Here is a 19173-nt window from a genome sequence, read left to right on the forward strand (position 1 = left end):
ATTAATTTCAGGTGTATAGCACCGTGGTTAGACATTTATATACAAGTAATTTATGAAGTGATCCCCCCCGATAAGTCCAATACTCATTTGACATCTTACATAATCTTTACACTACTGATTATATCCCCCATACTGCATTTCACATCCCCGTGATTATTTTGTGACTACGAATTTGTAGGTATAAAGTACTTTCTTGAACAGCTATTTAATTGTCCTTGTTTCTCTTCTCGTGAAGAGAAGGTAAACAAAAAGGAGCCTTTACTGAAAACTAACTCGTGCCAGTAACCAGGTTCGTATGCCAGGTTCTCAGCAGCTAGCTCACTGAATTCTCATGAATGGCTTTCTGAGCAAAGTATTGTTATCTCTAGTTTAATTGATGAGAAGTGGAAGAGCTGAGAAGTTAAGTAACTTGCTCAGAGTCACAGAGTTGAAACTGACAGAAATGAAACTCATACATAAATATGTTTGATTCCCAAAGTCCACATGTTTTGGTATATTATACTATTTTACTATGTTGTCTAAAAATAATTAGTTAAAGCCCTCCTCCACATGATACATTTAAAAGAAGTATCTTGTCATTGTTCCTTCATCACCCTCAAATTAAATATCTCCAGTTCCTTTCACATGATTTCAAGAGTCTTCACCATCAAGTCTGTTTTGTTCCGGTTTGTTAATATCCTTCTTAAATCTTGATGGCTGTGACTCACCAAATTGTTCTAGATATGTTGTGGCCAGTGTGGCTTTCTTTGTCCCAGATTCTCCCTTTCTGTTAAGGCAGCCTGAGCCAGTTTACTTTGGCAGCTACGTTGTAGCAGTCTAGTTACATTATACTTGCAATGAACTAAATAATTTCACATCTCTAAGAGGACTTGCTGTAAACCAGGGCTTTCACTTCCTTCATTTGTGAAATTGATTTTTTTAAAAAAAGACTTAGGCACAGGACTTTACATTTATCCCTATCAAATTTTGTCTTGGTAGTTTTGGCCCTCGGTAGTTTTGACTGCTATAGGCTGTCAAAATATTCTGTCTCCTACGTCTATCATTTAGCACATTAGCTATCTTAGCTTTGCATCATCTGCAGATTTGATTAGCCTGCCTTCCTCATCTTCACTCTAGTAACTGATTAAAAAAAAAAAAAGCCCAGGAGAAAAAGGTCTATCACAAGGGTTTGGTATGAGGGAAATCCCTTTGCAGAATACCACATCTATATCTAAGAAATAATAGAAAAAGTAATTCTGGGGTTGCAAGGGACAGATTAGATGTTTCTCTCTGTAAAGTTTTATTAATGGATGAGCAACTGAGTTTGGAGAAATTTAAGAGCGTTTGTCCATAACCATAGAGCTGATTACTGACAATTGGATTCATAACCCAGAGTTGCTAACTGGCTAATGTTTTCCCCCTCCCCCATCACCACTAGATGGGCTCACTAACGGCAAAGAAGACATCCCCATTTGTTTTTAAATAACTTCTTGATGCAATTATCTTTTCTGACAATTTGCCTTTCTTCTAAAAGAGCAACACAAAAAAGAAATTCTAGTGAATGGAAGACTTGTTTTCATAAGCTTTGTTTCACTTCCACTGATTTATAGAGACAAATCCTATCAGACAAATGGTACAAGAACAATGTTATACTGAATGCAAGTCCTACATACAAAATAGGGAATGTTAATCTTACGAGGATGGGGAAAGGTTGGGTAAGGAGGATTTAGAGACAGGCAAAAGCATATGGTATACCAGCGAGTCTATGTGTAGTGCAAGTAAAGACATGTTAGAGAGGGGAGATGGCTTTCCTTTACGTTGACACCTTCTGCATTCATGAATAATTCATGAATGACAGATACCGGAGAGCAAACCCAGAGCTGACTCCATAAGACAGTCCTTGCACCACCCTAGAATGGTGGGGAAAGCCCTGTAGATAACAGGGCTGGACAGTAGCAGAAGGTGTTGTTCAGTGGCCCAGGAGGTACCTTTCACAAAGTTTTTCCAAAGGGGAAGAGGTGACTCCTGTCCCCTCAAATCTTGGCTACTGATTTAGCCTCAGGGAGATGCCCATTTACTTTAAGAAAGTACGCACACCTCATTAAATTTTATATATCACATATATGCACACACATACACACACACACACACACACACACACATATATATATATATATGCACAACAGATATAACATATATACAAATATCACACACACACACACATGTTATATATATATGAAATGTTGAGGTCCAGCACTGCAAGTTTAAGTGCTACATTAAACTTAATCTTAGGGGATTTACAGAAGGAGTTCATGGAATCACCACCTGTCTTTCTGACATGACACGATTCTTTAGCTAGACTGATCGTGTAAAACAAATGCAACTTCCATAAATCAGCAGAAATGCCTACAGAGGTGAGCACTATAATTAGTCAGCCACCATGGGACTCCTAGGACACGAGAGGCAGTGTAGTGTGCACTCTGGGGTCACACTGCCTGGGCTGAACTTTGTACTTCTGCCTCACTAGTTATGTAAACTAGTTACATAATTATTCTTGCTGTCCTTACCTAAAACAGGGTAATAATGGAACTTTCCTTTTAGTATTGATATGGGGATTCACTAAGGCATTAAGTATAAAGTACTTAAAACTGGATCCACTAAAATGCTCCCATTATTATTGCAATCAATTGGTTTTAATTCTGTCTCTCGGCATCGCCAGTCTACCTGGTGGCTAAGCGGGGGAACCATGCCTCACTCTTTTTGGTATTGTGTCTGCCCCAGGGTCAATGTTCCATGAATGATGCCTGAACTGAACTGATCCACCCAGTAGCACTCCCAGCGTCGGAGCCAACTCACTACAGACCCACTTACTATGTTGATCAGATTTAAGCTTATTAATACGAAGAGTACAAGAACTAGAGCACTAAGGTTTTATCAAACCTCTCCTCTGAACATTCATTGTTAAAACTATAAATATAGTTAGTCTAATTTTATAAAAGTTTATGCCATCATTTCGTAGTTCTATTGTTGAAAACGTCTTAAACATTAGAATCCTCTTCTAGACAGTTCTCTGGTGTCATTATTTAAATGATCTCTAGCTTCCTTCCACAGCTTCCTCATACAACTGAACTGCTTCTTTAAGGCATGTAAAGTTATAAATCAAATTCTACACATCTATTGAGTTTGCACATTTATTTAGGCCTCAGGGTTTGTAGTAACTCAACTTGAAGCCAGCAGAAGTTACCAGTTATTGAATACGTATGTGCTTTTCCTGTGTAATCTCAACAGGTGGTTTACTTGTGTTACTTCCTAATGACTTTAAACAAGTTATTTTCCTCCCGTCTAACAAATAAGAAAACTCAGGTTCAGGGAGTATAAGAAATTACCCAAATGATTATAGCAGATGCTGTCAATGCTTTGCTCAGGTAGCTCCCTTAGCCATTTTTTTTTTTTTTGTGCACAGACTGCACTTTCACTCCCCACCCAGCACCTGTGTCTCTGTTGGCTGCTCATGGCCACTGGAGTCATCTTGACCTGCAGTTGTAGAACTGATAGCGTCTTGGAATTTACATCCTCCTGGGTTTAGCCCTTAATCACCCACTGAGGGCTCATGTGGACAACTTGACACATTGTTTCCAGAGGGGACTGAGACAGATACCCACCACTGCCTACCCCACCATGGGACTGTACCTGATATAGCATCCTTGCTCGTGTTTTTGTTGTTGTTTGTCTTTTTTTTTGACCTTCCATCTCATTTCCCTACTCTTCTATCAGTTTCTCCCTGGAACATTTTTCTAATAATTTACTTTCATTTGAATCCTTGTCTCAGCATCTGGCTTCTGGGGAACTCAATCTAAAAAAGAATACACAGCTCATAAATGGCAGAGCTGGGATTCAAACGCAGTTCAAAGTCCAAGATAAATGCTCTAAAATCCCTAATCTTGACCATGGCAGAGAAGGAAACAGAAATCAGGTATGACTGGTAGACACTTGTTTACTGGTCTTATCCCTACACATCTCTGTGGTTTCTCTGGGTACCAGCCAAGGCCCCCTGACCAGCCTGTCCTCCTCTCCCAGGGAGTGCTTCCACTGGCCCTCTACCCTCTGACACTCTAAGTTTTTGGCTGCTCCAAGGAAGTAGATAGCCAAGGGTGAGATCACAGTAGGAGGACATCATGCATAACCACCTCAAATGCAGATCCAACCAAGCTCCCCTGTCAACTAACTGTAGAAATCCATCAGTAATCTACACAGTGTTTCCTGAATGCCAACTGTGGGCTCAGCCGTGGCCACAGTCTCCTCATTTCAGTCTGGAAGTTCAGTCTTCCTTCTATCTCTTGCTTTCAAGCATCAGTTGCCATAGCAACCTACTCCCAACCAACCCAACCCCCAAAATTCAACAGGGTGTACTTTCACTTTAGATACATCTTATGTTAATGAAAGCACTTAATATCCTTCTATTTTTGTGTTTAATATTCTTCTATTTTCTCCTTAAAGTGAGTTTTTTAGATCTGAGAATACAGATTTTTAAGCACCCATCCAACAGAAATAAGATAAAGACAGTTGGGTCACACGGGGGAATAGCTATACTTTTGCTTCTCACAACCGCAATTGCTATATTCATGAGTTTGACATTCAAATATGGCCAGGATATGCAGATGTTAATCTAGGTCTTTCTAGTCCTCCACAAGAGCTTTCCAGGAAGTCAGGCTTAGTGATTGCTGTGAAAGGACGGAGAGCTAGTCAGCCATGCTTATGAGGTTCATAGCAAACATCCAGAGAGTATGGTGCTGGCACGGCTCACAAGGTAAGTCGGGCATAGTCATATACCAGCTTGTAAACCTAACTAGGTCTGAGCATGGCACATTGGGTACTTCACAACATTCTACTCCTCGAAAGCTGATCTGGTCAAACTGTGCCCTGACACGGGCCAGGGCTCTTTGACTGACATTCTTACCCCACTGTCACCACAACACATTCTTTCATCATTAGCTATTGTTGAGAAAAGCATGGTGCCTCTTGTTCTAACAAGGAAGCTGCTGGATCATGGCTGGGTAGAGGAGGAGAGAGGATACGTCCTAAATGTCAGGCAGCCACAAAATGGTCCTGTCCTAAAAAATCACCTCTTATTTTTGGGGAAGCCAAGGCTCCCCAAAATATAGCATGGTAAATATCACGAATTCAATTTCCACTAATGTGAACCTATCAGTACTTACACATAGCATCTAAGAAAATGGCTACCTAGAAGTCAAATGTTCTGCTCATTATTATTTGTTGTTACACAAATTTGGAAAGTTTTGAAAAAAAATGAGAGGGTACACAAAATACCAGTGGTTTTTCATATTCAGAGATTAAGAAGTTAATGACTAAATCAATATAAGCTGGACTTTTAATTTTCAGAGTTTAATACTTGAAGAAGGGCTCTTATTGAAAAATTAGAAAGACCTGATATTTAAGGAATGGGGCTGGGAAAATTGATCCAGCTATCCATACAATTCCTAATCAGGGTCTTTCATAATCTCAAGTTCAATGTCCAAAGGGGCAGAGAAAACTTGGATTTGAAATTTGCAGGCCTCATTATATCTCTCTATGTCTGTCAATATTTGAGAAGTTTTAATCAGGTAGGTGGGGCACAGATAAAGGTGGTGTCAGGGGTATGATGCTGGGTGACTGGTTTATTCAATGCGGGATGTTGCCCAGTGGCTGGTGCATAGGGTACAGAGTTCAGTCACCCAGAAAATGGTTGACAAGACTTAGGAAGGCATCAGGCTCTGAGGCCTTGGTGTGCAGGGCAGAGTTCTGATCCAGGTGGCATCTGAAGTATACAGCAAGAAAATGAGACCATTCTCTTGACAGAGAAAGCACACAAAGCAGGGCTTAGAGTAGGGCTCGGGGATGTGTGGGGCTTCCTGGAGGCCACTTGTCCTGCGTTCTGCAGTGTATAGCTATTTCCAGACTCCTCCCAATGGAAGGGGATCCTAATTCAACCCAGTTCTGGTTCGGACTAGAGATAGAGAGCATTAGAGACAATTGTGGGGCATGACTGGGAAAGCCCCAGGTCAGGATTTAGATGCTGATTCATTCATTCACTTAACAAATAAAAGAAGATCTCCTCTGTGTGTCAGAATGCTGGAGGATAGGAATACAGGGATGAAGAAAACATCCTTCATGGATTTTAAGGTCTAGTGAGTTTTAAATCCATAATAATTATGACACAGTATGCAGTGGTCATTTTGTCAATCACTTGAAAAGAACTAAATTGCATATATTTCAAGCTCTATCCAGACTTTGTCACACAACTTGAAACACAGATGTCATTACAATTTCATTTAGAAGAGGGACACATGACAAATGTCACCTCCCTTCCTCCCCTCCCCTGCCCCTCACCCATCCCGAGTCCTGCCTCTTGGTGAGAGCTTCTATAACAAGATCCTGAAACATGCCTTTCGTGGTGGGGACATGATCCACCGGGCTGTGGCACCTGCGAGCCTGCCACGGAAATGTAATTAGTTAAGGTTAAGGCTTAAGGCCAGTAAGTTGTTAAGTAAACAAAAACAGAGATTCCTGAGGGATGTATCTGATAAAATACCATGGATTCATTTTGAACAGACTTAGGACATACAGACGAGAAAACTCTGATTTGCAGCTGAAGCTGAAGAAGTGCTCCAAGCCTCTGGGCCTCCCGGTCTGTACAGTAAGCATCAGACAGAGCACCGAGGAGCCCTCTGTTTGTAGGATCAGTTGCATCAGATTTCAGTGTGTTTAAGTCACACATTACCACTGCCTTTATGCTGCTAACTACAGCCGATGAGGAAGCTTCGCTTTGGGTTTGAGGATGATACCACCGACAGCATTACTTAAATACCCATGTGAGTGTTGCTGGAAAAGCCAAAATGGCCTGGTGGGGCCTGGTGCTTGTGAAACATGAGGGTGGTCCCAGGGGTTGTGGCTGCTGGTGACTTGGCTTGATGACAAGTTAGGAGTACAGAGCTATGGAAAAGCAGGCAGTTACAAGGAACAGGAGCCACACTGCAGAGGTGAGCAGACAATGGTGGGACCCAGGGTAGTAGGCACAGGTAGGAGTTCTGGGAAATGGTATAAAATGGAGATGGCTTAGATGCTCTGCTGTCATCAGGCTCAATACATTTCCTCTCCCACAGAGCTGTTGCGTGCAAGTACCACTTCACTGCTAATAGGCTGAGCTGTGTTCCAGGACTTCACTGTACTAAAAGTGAGTCATCGCTGATGTTGATAATATTAACTAAAAATGTGGAGCCTTAGAAATGGACAGACTCAGAAAGCTCTGACAATTCCTGAAGTAAAAAATCCACATGTAATTGGACTCCAAGTACTGGTGATTCCATCTCCTCAACATCTGTCTGTGATCCATCCATCTTTCACCACCAAGGTCACACTTACGTCATCTCTCTCTTGACCTATTACAGTCGTCTTCCTCTGTGTTCACCTCTCTCAAATTCACTTTTATTCTGTTACAACTACCATTTCCAAAATGAAAATCTAACAGTATTATTATCCTGCTTAAAACTCTTTCAGAACAACTAAGGGGACCAGGATTAAATTACATTCATTTGCCTGTCTTCTCTTCTATGGGCCATGAGCTCCTCAGAAGCAGAAACATAAATTTAAAATTCGTACTTGAATCCATAAAAGTGCTCGACAAATATTTGCTGAAAGACTGTTTTGTGTCATTATCTGCAAAGGCGTATGCTTATATTTTCCATTGACACCATCTCAATAGACAAGGCCAGAAGCTCTGTAACCTGGTCTGCTGTGGCCTGCTGAACTCCACCGTCAATGCTGTTAGTGACACCAGGAGAACCTGGTGACCTAGGCTTGCTGACATACATGGATTCAGGGATCCTGGTTCCTTCAGGACATGGCATCTCACACCTAGTGTAAGTTTCTTACCTTGACAGGTATATAAAAATGATGCAGTTCCTTATAATTTTTAGAGTGATAAGATACTAATTATGTGCTTTGCTTGCAAGCCACTATATATATATGTGTGTATGGGTACACAAACATACATATACTATATTATACATAAATTTTATATATGTTATATATAAATATGACACATAGATAATGTCCCATCATGAACTTAGCCCCTTTGCCTGGCCTACGACTTTGAGAAGAACTATGACTTGTTCATTATGACATTCACTTCCTTTCCCTTCTCTTCCTTTCCAAATACAGTAATACCTTGGTTTGCAAGCATAATTCATTCCAGAAACAAACTACTTGTATTGCGAGACACCGCTTGTTTACCATGTTATAATGTATTAGAAATGTTTGCTTGTCTTGCGGAGCACTCGCAAACCACGTTACTTGCAATCCAAGGTTTTACTGTACTACCCATTCTTTAAGGCCCAGCAAGACTTGTCTTTCCCAGGAAGCTGTACCATCTGCAAGCCTTCTATAATTTAACTCAAATCTATTGACCTACGTTTATTTCCAGAGGGAATCATTACAAATACAGTGCTCAGGTACTACATACTCTGGCCACATTAATCTGATGCCTTCCACAAAGGAAGTGCTCAAAAAATACCTGTTGAATGCGAAATGTGTGAATTAGAGCCATGCATTGCCTCGTACAGTGTCCTGTGCACAGTATAAAACCAGTAAAAACCAGTAACTGTATGAACTGTTCTCCATACACACCTTGTATCTGTATCTGTGCACTTCTGTTTGTGTTGTTCCTTGATCACATCAGCTGCTCCTGTAGTTGCCTCCTGATCTTCTCAGACTTGAAGTCTTAACCCAGTATCTATTTTAGCTTTTGCTGAAATAACATCAACCTCTTCTATGATGTTCTCTCTAATTCACTAGAGCCACAAGTGACCCTCCTCTCCTCACTCCAGTGCAGCTCAGGCCACTGTTTCCATAGTGAATAGACACTGCCTCATCCTGTAATTCTTTGTGTATATTCCTGATCTCCTAACTCATGATAAATTCCTCGAGGGAAGAATCACTGTATTCCTCATAGCCCAAAGTTCAATCTTTGAAATAGAAAGCTCTAAAAATATATATGCACATTGAATTTGTTGAATTAACTAGTCCAGTCCACCTTGATATACTCGTTTTCAGAGCATCTTGATCATTTGTATTCGTCACACCATCTAGACCTTAAAGCTGTACAGTCTCTCCTTAGTTTCCAGAAGTTCCACACATCCCAACCAGATGGAGTTTTTTCAGGGGACGGACTTCCCTCTCCCACCTTAGGGTGCCAAGGTCCAAGAGGATTCTCAGTGGTGGACTGACAGAAATAGTAGAGATAAAAGCTAATTTGTAACAGGCACTCCTTGGAAGAATACTCATGTCCAGCAAATCTTCACATACATTTCTCATTAAAACCATCATCCCAGGAGCAGCAGTTTTGATGTAGCCAGTTGACAGTTCAACCCTGTGAAGCCCTCCAACAGTGAGGTATGATCGGTCACTCCTGATTTTGGAATAAGAAATTCTCCCTGCGACTCTGTGACCTGCCTTGAGGAGCAGGCGTAGAGACTAATATTAAGGATGAAAGACAATGAGAGCCGCTATTGCAACACTTCAGCTAATACAATGGTGGCACTGTTTCATGTTTAGTTCTCATTAAATTTCCCATAGGGCATTTAGACTTAATAATAAAAAAAAAATCCTCTCTGGGCCAGTATATTTCTAATTGCTCATCTGCCCGGGCAAGAAAATCCCTGCTCAAGACTTCTAATGTCAACCTTCCCCAGGGATACAGATCTGTCATCTTCTACCAGCTTCCGGATGACTTTTCTCCAGGTGACGCTTCCCAGATCCCTTACTCAGCAGTGCCACATCTTTCACTGACCAGGCTCAGTTCAAATGAATGGATGGTGAAACTACAGTAGTGACTTTTTTTCCCCTCACTTTTTTAAATCCTCACCTATATTTTTAGTCTGCCTTCTACAATGGGAAAGAAAATAGATATAAAATGATTTGGCTACAGTGTGGACCTGGCAGTAAAAGAAACACATGACCCACGAATGTTATCTGAGATGGAATCCATGTGGTGTCATGTGATTGCTTTGGCTAAACCCACCAAATAAATGGCCAGAACTGGCAACCACACACACGCACGCGCGTGCTCATGTTCAAACATGCTCATCCACACCTTCTTACGTAAACCTCATCCTTAACAATCCCCAGGCCATTTTAAGGTAGAATTCTGCAGTAACCACATATTCCAGAGAAATTTTGGTTAGCCCACTAAGAGGGAAAGGGGAGGAACACATTTTTTTCTTTGCTAAATTACTTACTATGTGCAAGTACTCGTAGGCTACCTGATTTGTGTTTACTGTAACACCACTGCATTTTCGTATGCCTGGGTCCTCCCAAACAAAGAAATGAAGCAAACAAGAAGCTATGGAAAAGCAAAAGACAAGGCAAACATAAAGTCAGCTAATGATGCTGTTTGCTCCACTTCTCTTATGAAGTTAAAGGTTTATGTCCACGCCAAAATGTCAGAGCAGCTGAAATAGATGCTCTTTGCAGACTCTCTAGGTCTAAAATGTAACTCGAGCTCCACTCTTTCAGCTGGGAGTACATTTTTAAAGATATACCTTTAAAGCTGTCCTTTGCCATGCTTTTCATTTCACAGGTTTTTAAGATGCCTCAAGCCTTCCCCAGTGGCGTGCAAGTCACCTTAATGAAGAAAGTGGAGATTAAGGCACCCTGACTCTGGAATAGAAGAGGATCTCAGCTGTAATTCTTTGGCTCAGAACCAGGGTCTAAAACCAGCCATGGGAAAAGCTGCCGAAATGGAGCTTGTGATTCTCTCCATGTTTGACTTGCATAATGTTGACATTATAACACCAGAGGGAACCAAAAATATTTCAAACAATTATGACTTCTTTTCTATAAATATTTTTAAACTGCTGTAAGAGATAAAATAACACTATTTTACCCTTCTTATTTTCTTAGTGACCCTGGTCACCCTCAGCACTTCACTACTATGGATTTATTTTTGGCTCAAAGGTCAGGGAGGACATCTTAAAGCACTACCTCTGCTCTTAAACTATGTTTTCCAACATGAGTTGCCCGGTGAGTAGGGGAGTTAGCTACTTGGAAAGCAGCAACTGAATGTGGTGTCATAACATAGGAGAAATACATGGCTTCTTTCATCTGTTGAAGCCCAAACAAGGAAAAAAAAATCAAGTACTCAAGACAATCTGCTAGAAAGTCTCCCACCTCTATATGAGCACAGTTGTCTTTCTGGACAGAAAAACCTTTCTTCTCGTTTCCTTTCATTACCCTTTCTTGTTCCAATTATTTCTGCTATGAGACATAAGTTTGAACAGATTGAGACTTTTCTACTAGTAAGGAGAATTAGAGATGGCCAAGGAAGCTCATGACCTCTGCATACATGATTTAGCTATCTAAGGCATCTCTCCCTTCAAACTTAGCCAAATGGCAACCACCCAGACAGTGAGAGGTGAAATTTATTTGAAACCTGCAATTTCCACTCACAGAAAATGTGATTAAGGGGCCTTAATTGTGAGCTCTGGAAATAGGCTATGATGTCCTCAATCACAGACGGCCTGAGTGAGCAGTAGGTTAATAACACTTCGGTGCAATTTCAGTATCTTTCCCAGCGCCCAGGACCAAGAGACCTGGCTTGCCTTCAACATAAATGCCCTCAGAATGATTTGTAGCATTTATTTTCGATATGAAAATATCAGATGCCAAAGCTGGCTACTGTATTCCTTGTAAAACATCCACAGAAAAGTCCTCAGAGTTGATGATTTTAAAGCCAAGAGAAGTTTCCTATTTGCTGCTACTTCAAAATTACATTTTTAAAAAATTAAATCATCCAAAAAACTTAGATTTAACAAATAAAGTTCAGTGTGATTTCAAAACACAGGGGCTGGGGATGGGAAAGCAGAACTCACCGTCACTCCCAGAAAAAGCATCACTTGAGCCTGCGACTGCCAAAGTCAGCAGCAACTTCCAAAGATCCATACCTGTAGGACCTGCAATCACAAAAAGAACACATAAGGTGACGCCAACTAGAAGAAGACAGTTATCATTCAATACTGTTTAAAGGCTTGCTAAACCATGAAGGAGCTACATGTGTGTCCATTCTAGAAGGAATCCTAGTCAGTCTTTCATTGCTCCAGAGTCTCATATTGTCATAATTTTCATGACAACCAATAGCAGGTTGTAATACATTCTACTGCCTGTGAGTGCTGGTCTCAGGAAATAATATGGACACTAGAAATGTTCACATCCTGGCCGGCAGCCACAGGCCCACCTCACAACAAATGACCCCCATGCCCTGCTTCAATAACAGGGCTGGTGTGGTTCACGTTAACTTGATCTGGGAATAGAAAACCTTGTCTGCAGTATCACCGAGCCCGGGGCCTTGAGCTGGACAGGCCATAAAAGGAAAAACAAAACAACCCACTGTAATAGTGAAACGTCTCAGTGTGTTTCCCAGTGAACAAAAGATCTCCATTAGCACTCAAAATACTGTGCTAATAGACCATCCTAAGGAGGTTTAGTTAGAAAGCTGCATTAAAGGAGAAGGTGAGAAAGCAAAGAAAAAAAAACCATCGGTGCTGCCAAGGTGCCCTTCTTAGGACATCGGGGTCCTCATGGGTTTTTAGTTTTAGGAGGCATGTGATCTCTGAAAGGCCCCAAATGTGAACACCTCAGGCTCACAGAAGGGCCATTTCCAGTCTCTAGCCATCTGGAATCCCAGTTGGCCACGCCTTGAACCCCTCAGTTTGATAAATGGAGAAGAAGATCAGCATGCCTCGGCCAACACACACCTTTACCTGGGGAAACAAGCTTCTTTGGAATAAATAAACCAGGTGTCCACTTCCAGGATCTCTGAAGAGAGGAGGCTGGGCTGGTTTAAAATGAACTCAGCAGACTGCACTCTGGAGAGCTTTTGCTCCATCTGAAAACTAACTAATGCCAACTCCTTTAAGGCTGAGCTGCAATATTTCCATAAAAATTACACTGACTTACAAGTCACTCAGTTATACCTGATCACCCCACTGGGAGCTAGCTAGCTCCACCAGGGCCTCTGTTGGTCTCATTTTTATTATTGTACAGTCTTAACAATAATGAAATAGCCGTTCACACTAATCGGGCTTAAATGATGAACAAGAATGTTTGTTTTCAGGGATAATGAAACGGTGTGGTCCCTGGTAATGGCTGCATAATTCTGAAAAGGTATAAAATGTCTGATCTTCTATACTTTCATTTCTACACAGTAGATAACCCATCATCTCTTTTGGTTCCGTATGATTTTACATTCTTAAAGATTCTAAGACAATATATCTCTACATAAACTGAGCATCTTCCTGTGTCTGAGTATGCATGTATATGCCAACATGCATAAGGAGCCCCTCAAACACTGCCTCACGGAGCCATGGATAGGATGGAGTGTGACAGTGCAGACGAACACACTTTACCAACTGCGAGATGTCATTCAAATGTGAGTTGTAGTTGTAACGGTGATGTTTTAAATTCCTAACCTGGATGGCTCTGGATTGAGGGCCTTGCATCATTCTCATCTACTTTGTAAATGTGAACCGCTGAGTATCTTTTCCTAGGTCCTTTACTCCTAGGTGGACAGGCTATGGAATCATAGTTTGAAGCCTCCAGCAGAAATACATAAAAAGGCTAAAAACAAATATGTTATAGGCTGAAAATGCTATGAGGTTGGTAACTAGATACTTCCCTTAAAATTTTATTTTTAAAGTATTTGTTAAGTAGGAAAAGCATTGAGAAACTGTACTCTGTATAGTTAGTTTTAGCAGTCATCCCCCAACACACTTAAGTGTCAGGTAAAGAAGCCTTCTCTGGCATACGCTCTCTAATATCAGGTTGTAACAGATTCCCAATTCCCAGGCAGAGGGTTTTGCTTTCCAGCTGACTAAGGATATGAAGAGGTGTGCATTTCTCAAAGGGTGCTTTCTCTGGGTTGGAAGTAACTTCTTCAAACATCTCAAAGAGGCTTGGCAGATGCCAGAAACAAGTGCATCTTGCTTCAGGTGAATAGTAGTTGACCCCTTTCCATCCCTGAACTTTTGAAAACTGCTGCCTGCTAATGAATTTCACTTCAACCAAACAATTCCTTTACCAGCCAAACGTATCTTGATAGAACAGGTTCTATCTCACAAAAGAAACAAATTAATCAGAATCCCCAAAGCAAAATTAACCAGAAAATTTTTGCACACTCCTACAGAAAAAAAAAAAAAGAGAGGTATTTAAAACTGTTATTCTCCCAAATAGGAGATGAGAACAGTTTACTGCCACTGAGAGCATTGCTAACTCTAACTCTCTACTAGGGGTGACAGCGGAGAAGAGGATAACTAAACGTGGCTGGATTCAGTAAGAGCTAATTGCTTCATTAGAGACTGGCTCCCCTTCCACTGTTGTTGACTCCGGGCGGGGGGTGGGGTGGGGGTGAGTCTAAAAGTAGCCCCTAGCATACTCCCCTAGCAAACTCTCTAGAGCCATCACATCACCTAGGTCAATGGGTATTGTTTGATTGGATTGTAAACTGCCCCCCTTCATCTCTGCAGAGCTCCATGGGGCAGTTTCTAGATGAGAGGATCCTTCTTTATTAGGTTCTAGCTGAGACAAAATGTCCCGAGGAGAGAAGAAGAGTGCCAACACATAAAGTTTGGAACTTTAATATAATCTATCAACGATGTGCCAGATGTGAGCAGGAGAAAGTCCCATTTTCCCCCTTCCCCATTATAATAATTGGAATACAGGCAGGCATTGTCCAGAGGAATCTACCAAGTTGTACCTTAGCCTATTGCATTTTTTTAAGTGTGCAATATTTTTTTCTAGGGAAAATCCCTAAGTGTCTAATGATATTTATGCATTCTTTGGCTATAGCCTCATGGCCAGATTTTCATTTGGGAGGGGGAGGACAAGTTTCAATTCTTGCATAATGAAACTCACACCATTTCCACTCTCAAAGCCTGAGGCATTTTGCCTGCTCCCCACTCTCTCAAGGGAGAGCCAGCTGAAAAGCAGTGTGATCTAGCTGGTGTGGATTTTAATTCTGCAGACTGCCCAGCAGAGGAGGCCTCTAAGTTATTTAGGCCTGTGATAGAATGACTTTTATTCTTTGGCTATAAAGCAGTCCATAAACACATGAGAAGAGATGGACATTAAATAAATATATTTTTTCCAATATGTTATAACCGACTCCAGGCAAAGAAAGCAATTGTTTCAATTCTCTTTAATTTAAAATTAGCAAGTATTTGTTGAACTACTCGTGTCTGCTAAGCATGGTGCGAGGCACAATGCAGAATATAAAAGTAATCAAAATCATGGTTCTTGACTTCAAGAATTAGGCAACACAGGCCCATGAAACTGGGAAAAGCAGTAGCACACCTAAAAATGGAAGGCCGGAGTAGGGAAAAATCAGCCACTGAATTGAGGGGCTTAAAATTAGAGCTCAATGACAGATAAGATTGTGATAGGTAAGAAAAAGTAAGAGGGTGTGGGTGAACTTTTGCTATGGGCCAATGTCCTGGGTAGGCGTCTGGGTTCTGATTAGTTTAGGATAGTAGTCTGAGGGGGCTGGTGAGATAGTGAACAAGGTTCAGAATTACAAAGAAAGGAATAAAATTAGGTTGGCAAGGGAGGGCCGACCGAAACAACATTTTCAACTCATATTAATCAGAAAGTCACTAGACGTTTCGGTACAGGTAAATCATGTGCAAAAGCAGATTTTCTTAGGATAAATCTGCCCCTCATACCTTCTTCACTTAATATCACTGAGAAATACAGATAAGATCTGGTGACGACTGGATACAGGAGACGATAAAGAGAGACATGTCTATCACAAATGACTCAGTATATAGTATATGTGTGGATGAAAGATGGTGCCGTTGACAGAAATCAGAAATGTGGGTTCTGAATTGTTTAGAGGGAGGAGAAGGTCGCATGACTGTCTTGGCTACTTGGTGTTAAGGCAAAGTACCAAAAAAGGCAGCTGAACTGACCAGAAATAATGTTTCCTCAATTTTTTTATTTTTATTGATCTAGCTATTTTGATCCTGAAAAAAGCAAGAGCTGACTAAAAAATCCTCATGGAAGCCAAATTGTTATATTGCAAAACCAAGACTCCAGGTAGATAACCTAATAAATGTGTACTTTCTGATGCTGGTGTTGATTACTAATGAAATATTGCAAAAGTGAATCTTGTTGATTTCCTGGTGAACCTTTCTTAAGAACTCAGCACTGAAAAAGGAAGAGGAGAACCCCAAAGGATATTTGAAATGACCCATTCTAATTAGCACCAGGCAATTGATTTGAATAGTTTGCATTTGGGGTTCAAGTTTTTACCCACTTTCTTTGGTGGTGGGGGTTTGAAAACTGGTTAGAACCAAAATGCCTTAGGTCAATTTATTTTCTTCTAATTCATTAGAGAGGGAGAAAAAGTTCACAGACATTATTGATATAACTACTTTTGCTGAGATTTCTCCCTTCTCAGGAACCAGTGGGGAATACAGGATGGGAAGGTATTTGAAATGTGTAAGTAATCAGGAGAAAAAAGCTTTGGGGAGTAATGTATATATACAGTAGGTCTCCTTTTTAATAAAACAAATAAAGCATATATGGTAAGTACCTGTGCTGACCAATTCCATTATCACCAGTCACCTGGGGCTACTGAGTACTTAAAATGTGCCTAATGTGACTGAGGAATTAACTAAGCTAAATTTTATTTAATTTTAATTAATTAAATATTTCAATTAAGTTTTTAATTAAGTATATTTGGAACAGTTTGGGTATCTGAATCCACTTTTTTAGCTGTAGATTTTATGAAATCTAAATACAGAGTAAGTATTTCTGATGAAAATTTAGCATTTTAAATTGAGATGTGCTGTACACGTAAAATATACATGGATTTTGAAGGTTTGGTGCAAAAGGATGCAAAACATTTTAGTAATGTCTATGTTGACAATAAATTAAGGTCATATTTTGGATTGTTGGGTTAAATAAAAATTATTAAAAATTAATATTCCGTTTCTTTTTATTGTGATCAGTAGAAAATTTTACATCACATATATGGCTTGCATTGTACTTTATATTTCTATTTGACAAATTGATATATACATTTTATGGCTTGTATGTTTGTACTTGCATTCATAAATATTAAATAGTGAGCATATTTGCTTCTATAACAAAAACAATAAACAAAATAAAATTTTGTATTTCTAGTGACATACAAAACCATTGTGGTTATGTTCTAAGAGGTCCTCCCAAATGCAGAGTGATGGGGAAGGAAGACTCTCTGAAGAGTTAGGTCTGATTCTATCTGTAGAATGTTTCTTCAGGTACCCAGTGTAAACCTTTGTTTACCTTTAGATGTGTGATAATTCACATTGTATCGCTCTTTGAGTCATAGACAGGGGTGTACTGATAAACACTTAACAACTTTCTCTCTGGAATAAAGAAAAGGGCCATGATTTGTAGCACTTGCCAATTTCTGTGATGTGAACACCTCCACCAGGACTGATTTTAAGCTACCAAGTCACGAACTTGGATTCACCAAGTCACTGGATTCCCTGAAGTCCCTGAATGTGGATTCACAAGCCAGTAGGAACTGGACCCAGCATACCACCAGCTGGGGAAGTGGATGATGCTACCTGGGCTCCACATAGGTAACAGGTACAAAGATTAAGCAACGTGCTGACATTGATACACGATGTAAGAGGGCTTCTGGGTGAACCCTGGACACCTGATTTCCCTGGATGCCATCTGTTCCACTGTCGGCTGATCACACTTAGTTAATCAGCATTCACAGATGCTTTCCCAGGTCTTTGGAAATTAACATCAGCCTCCACCTCAGATGCTGTCCTTGATCTTCACTTACAGACAGGGGAAGCTTAGGGTTAAGAGCATGTGTTCTGGAGTCAGAGAGAGCTAGGTTCAAATCCTGGCTTTACCAAACCTTAGTTTACTCATCTCTGATATGGGGATGATAACTGTATTGCCTTTTTCATAGGAAAGTCAGGAGGGGGTTAAATGAGACAATTCATTCAAAGCATTTGGTATGCCCTCTGCCTACATCCAATAAATGCTAGCTATTTATTAGACTCTTTCTGATACTCGTAATAAATAGACTATGTTTTATAATGTTTCCATGGAGTAGATTGACAGTGGGCTCTATATTTATATATCTTGAAATGGAAGCCTAGGGAGGTGGCAAAGCGATCAGGAAGTGTGTTCTTGGGCAGCCACAATATGTAAGGCTCCCTTCTTCAATTACTTAACATCACATAAGGGTCCTGGGAAAATGAAGGCTCATCATAATGTGATGTGTGCGTCTCCTTGGATACGGCAGGAATGCTGCCCGTTTTTGCTCAGGTGGACAGGCAATTACATACCTTCAACAGGGAGGCCCAATTGTATGGGAAATAACCTAGAGGCTGATTTCACCCCTAATCACTATCTCAGCTACTGTCAGAAAACTCTATGCTATTGTTTCTGGGTCCGGATCATTTGTTTAGTGAACCATAGATTTCTAGAGCTGAAAATTAGGCAGATGAATTCCAATGATAAGAGGGTTGGTTTGACAAGGGTTGGACTCTCCTTGTGAGAACAGAAGGCAGCTGGGTTTACAGGAACCTGGGTCTCTACCTCTTCCTTTCCGGAGGAGGGAGAGAAGGAGCATTTCAGTGCTAAGTGCTTGGTGCTGTTCCTATCTTGGTCTTCTGTTGGGAGCAGACCTTTCTCAGGGCATGGAGCATTCTGTTTGAGTTCAGTAAGACCCAGTGACACTTTGCAACAGTGGCAATTCACCATAGCAACAATTCCTATGGATGGCTGTCAAACTCACCCAGCCCAATTCACTTGGTGCATCCACTGATTCACAACACAGGTATGACTCTCACATGGAAGAGAAAATCAATTACATACGCGCTTATTTGAACAATATGTTCCTTCTTGTATCTTACTTTACATCATTGCACCTACCAAGTCACTTTTTTCCAAAACAGAATTTGAAAAAGCAAACCTCTTACTGCACTTCTGCTTTCTCTCTTTTTCCACAAGGCTCTTTTTAAAATCTTTTTAAAATTATTATTACTGTGATAGATTATGTAGATCATGGAGAATGTGCCTTAAACAAAGTTGAAGATATATGGAGTATCTTTTATACTCTCAGATGGGAGTTAGCTT

The 19173-nt window shown here is 40.6% G+C and overlaps 1 protein-coding gene across 5 annotated transcripts in view; it reads right to left on the reverse strand.

The window, feature by feature from the left end:
- The window catches only part of GHR (growth hormone receptor), a 234468-nt gene that overhangs the window by 113851 nt on the left and 101444 nt on the right, over positions 1 to 19173 (reverse strand). For all 5 annotated transcript variants that reach the window (XM_019630530.1, XM_019630525.1, XM_019630528.1 and 2 more), the window contains exon 2: positions 11904 to 11984. In XM_019630530.1, the coding sequence (XP_019486075.1) occupies positions 11904 to 11984 (81 nt within the window). The remainder of the gene's footprint in view (positions 1 to 11903; positions 11985 to 19173) is intronic.

This window comes from Hipposideros armiger, unplaced genomic scaffold (assembly GCF_001890085.2).
Source record: "Hipposideros armiger isolate ML-2016 unplaced genomic scaffold, ASM189008v1 scaffold_920, whole genome shotgun sequence".
Classification (NCBI taxonomy): Eukaryota; Metazoa; Chordata; class Mammalia; order Chiroptera; family Hipposideridae; genus Hipposideros; species Hipposideros armiger.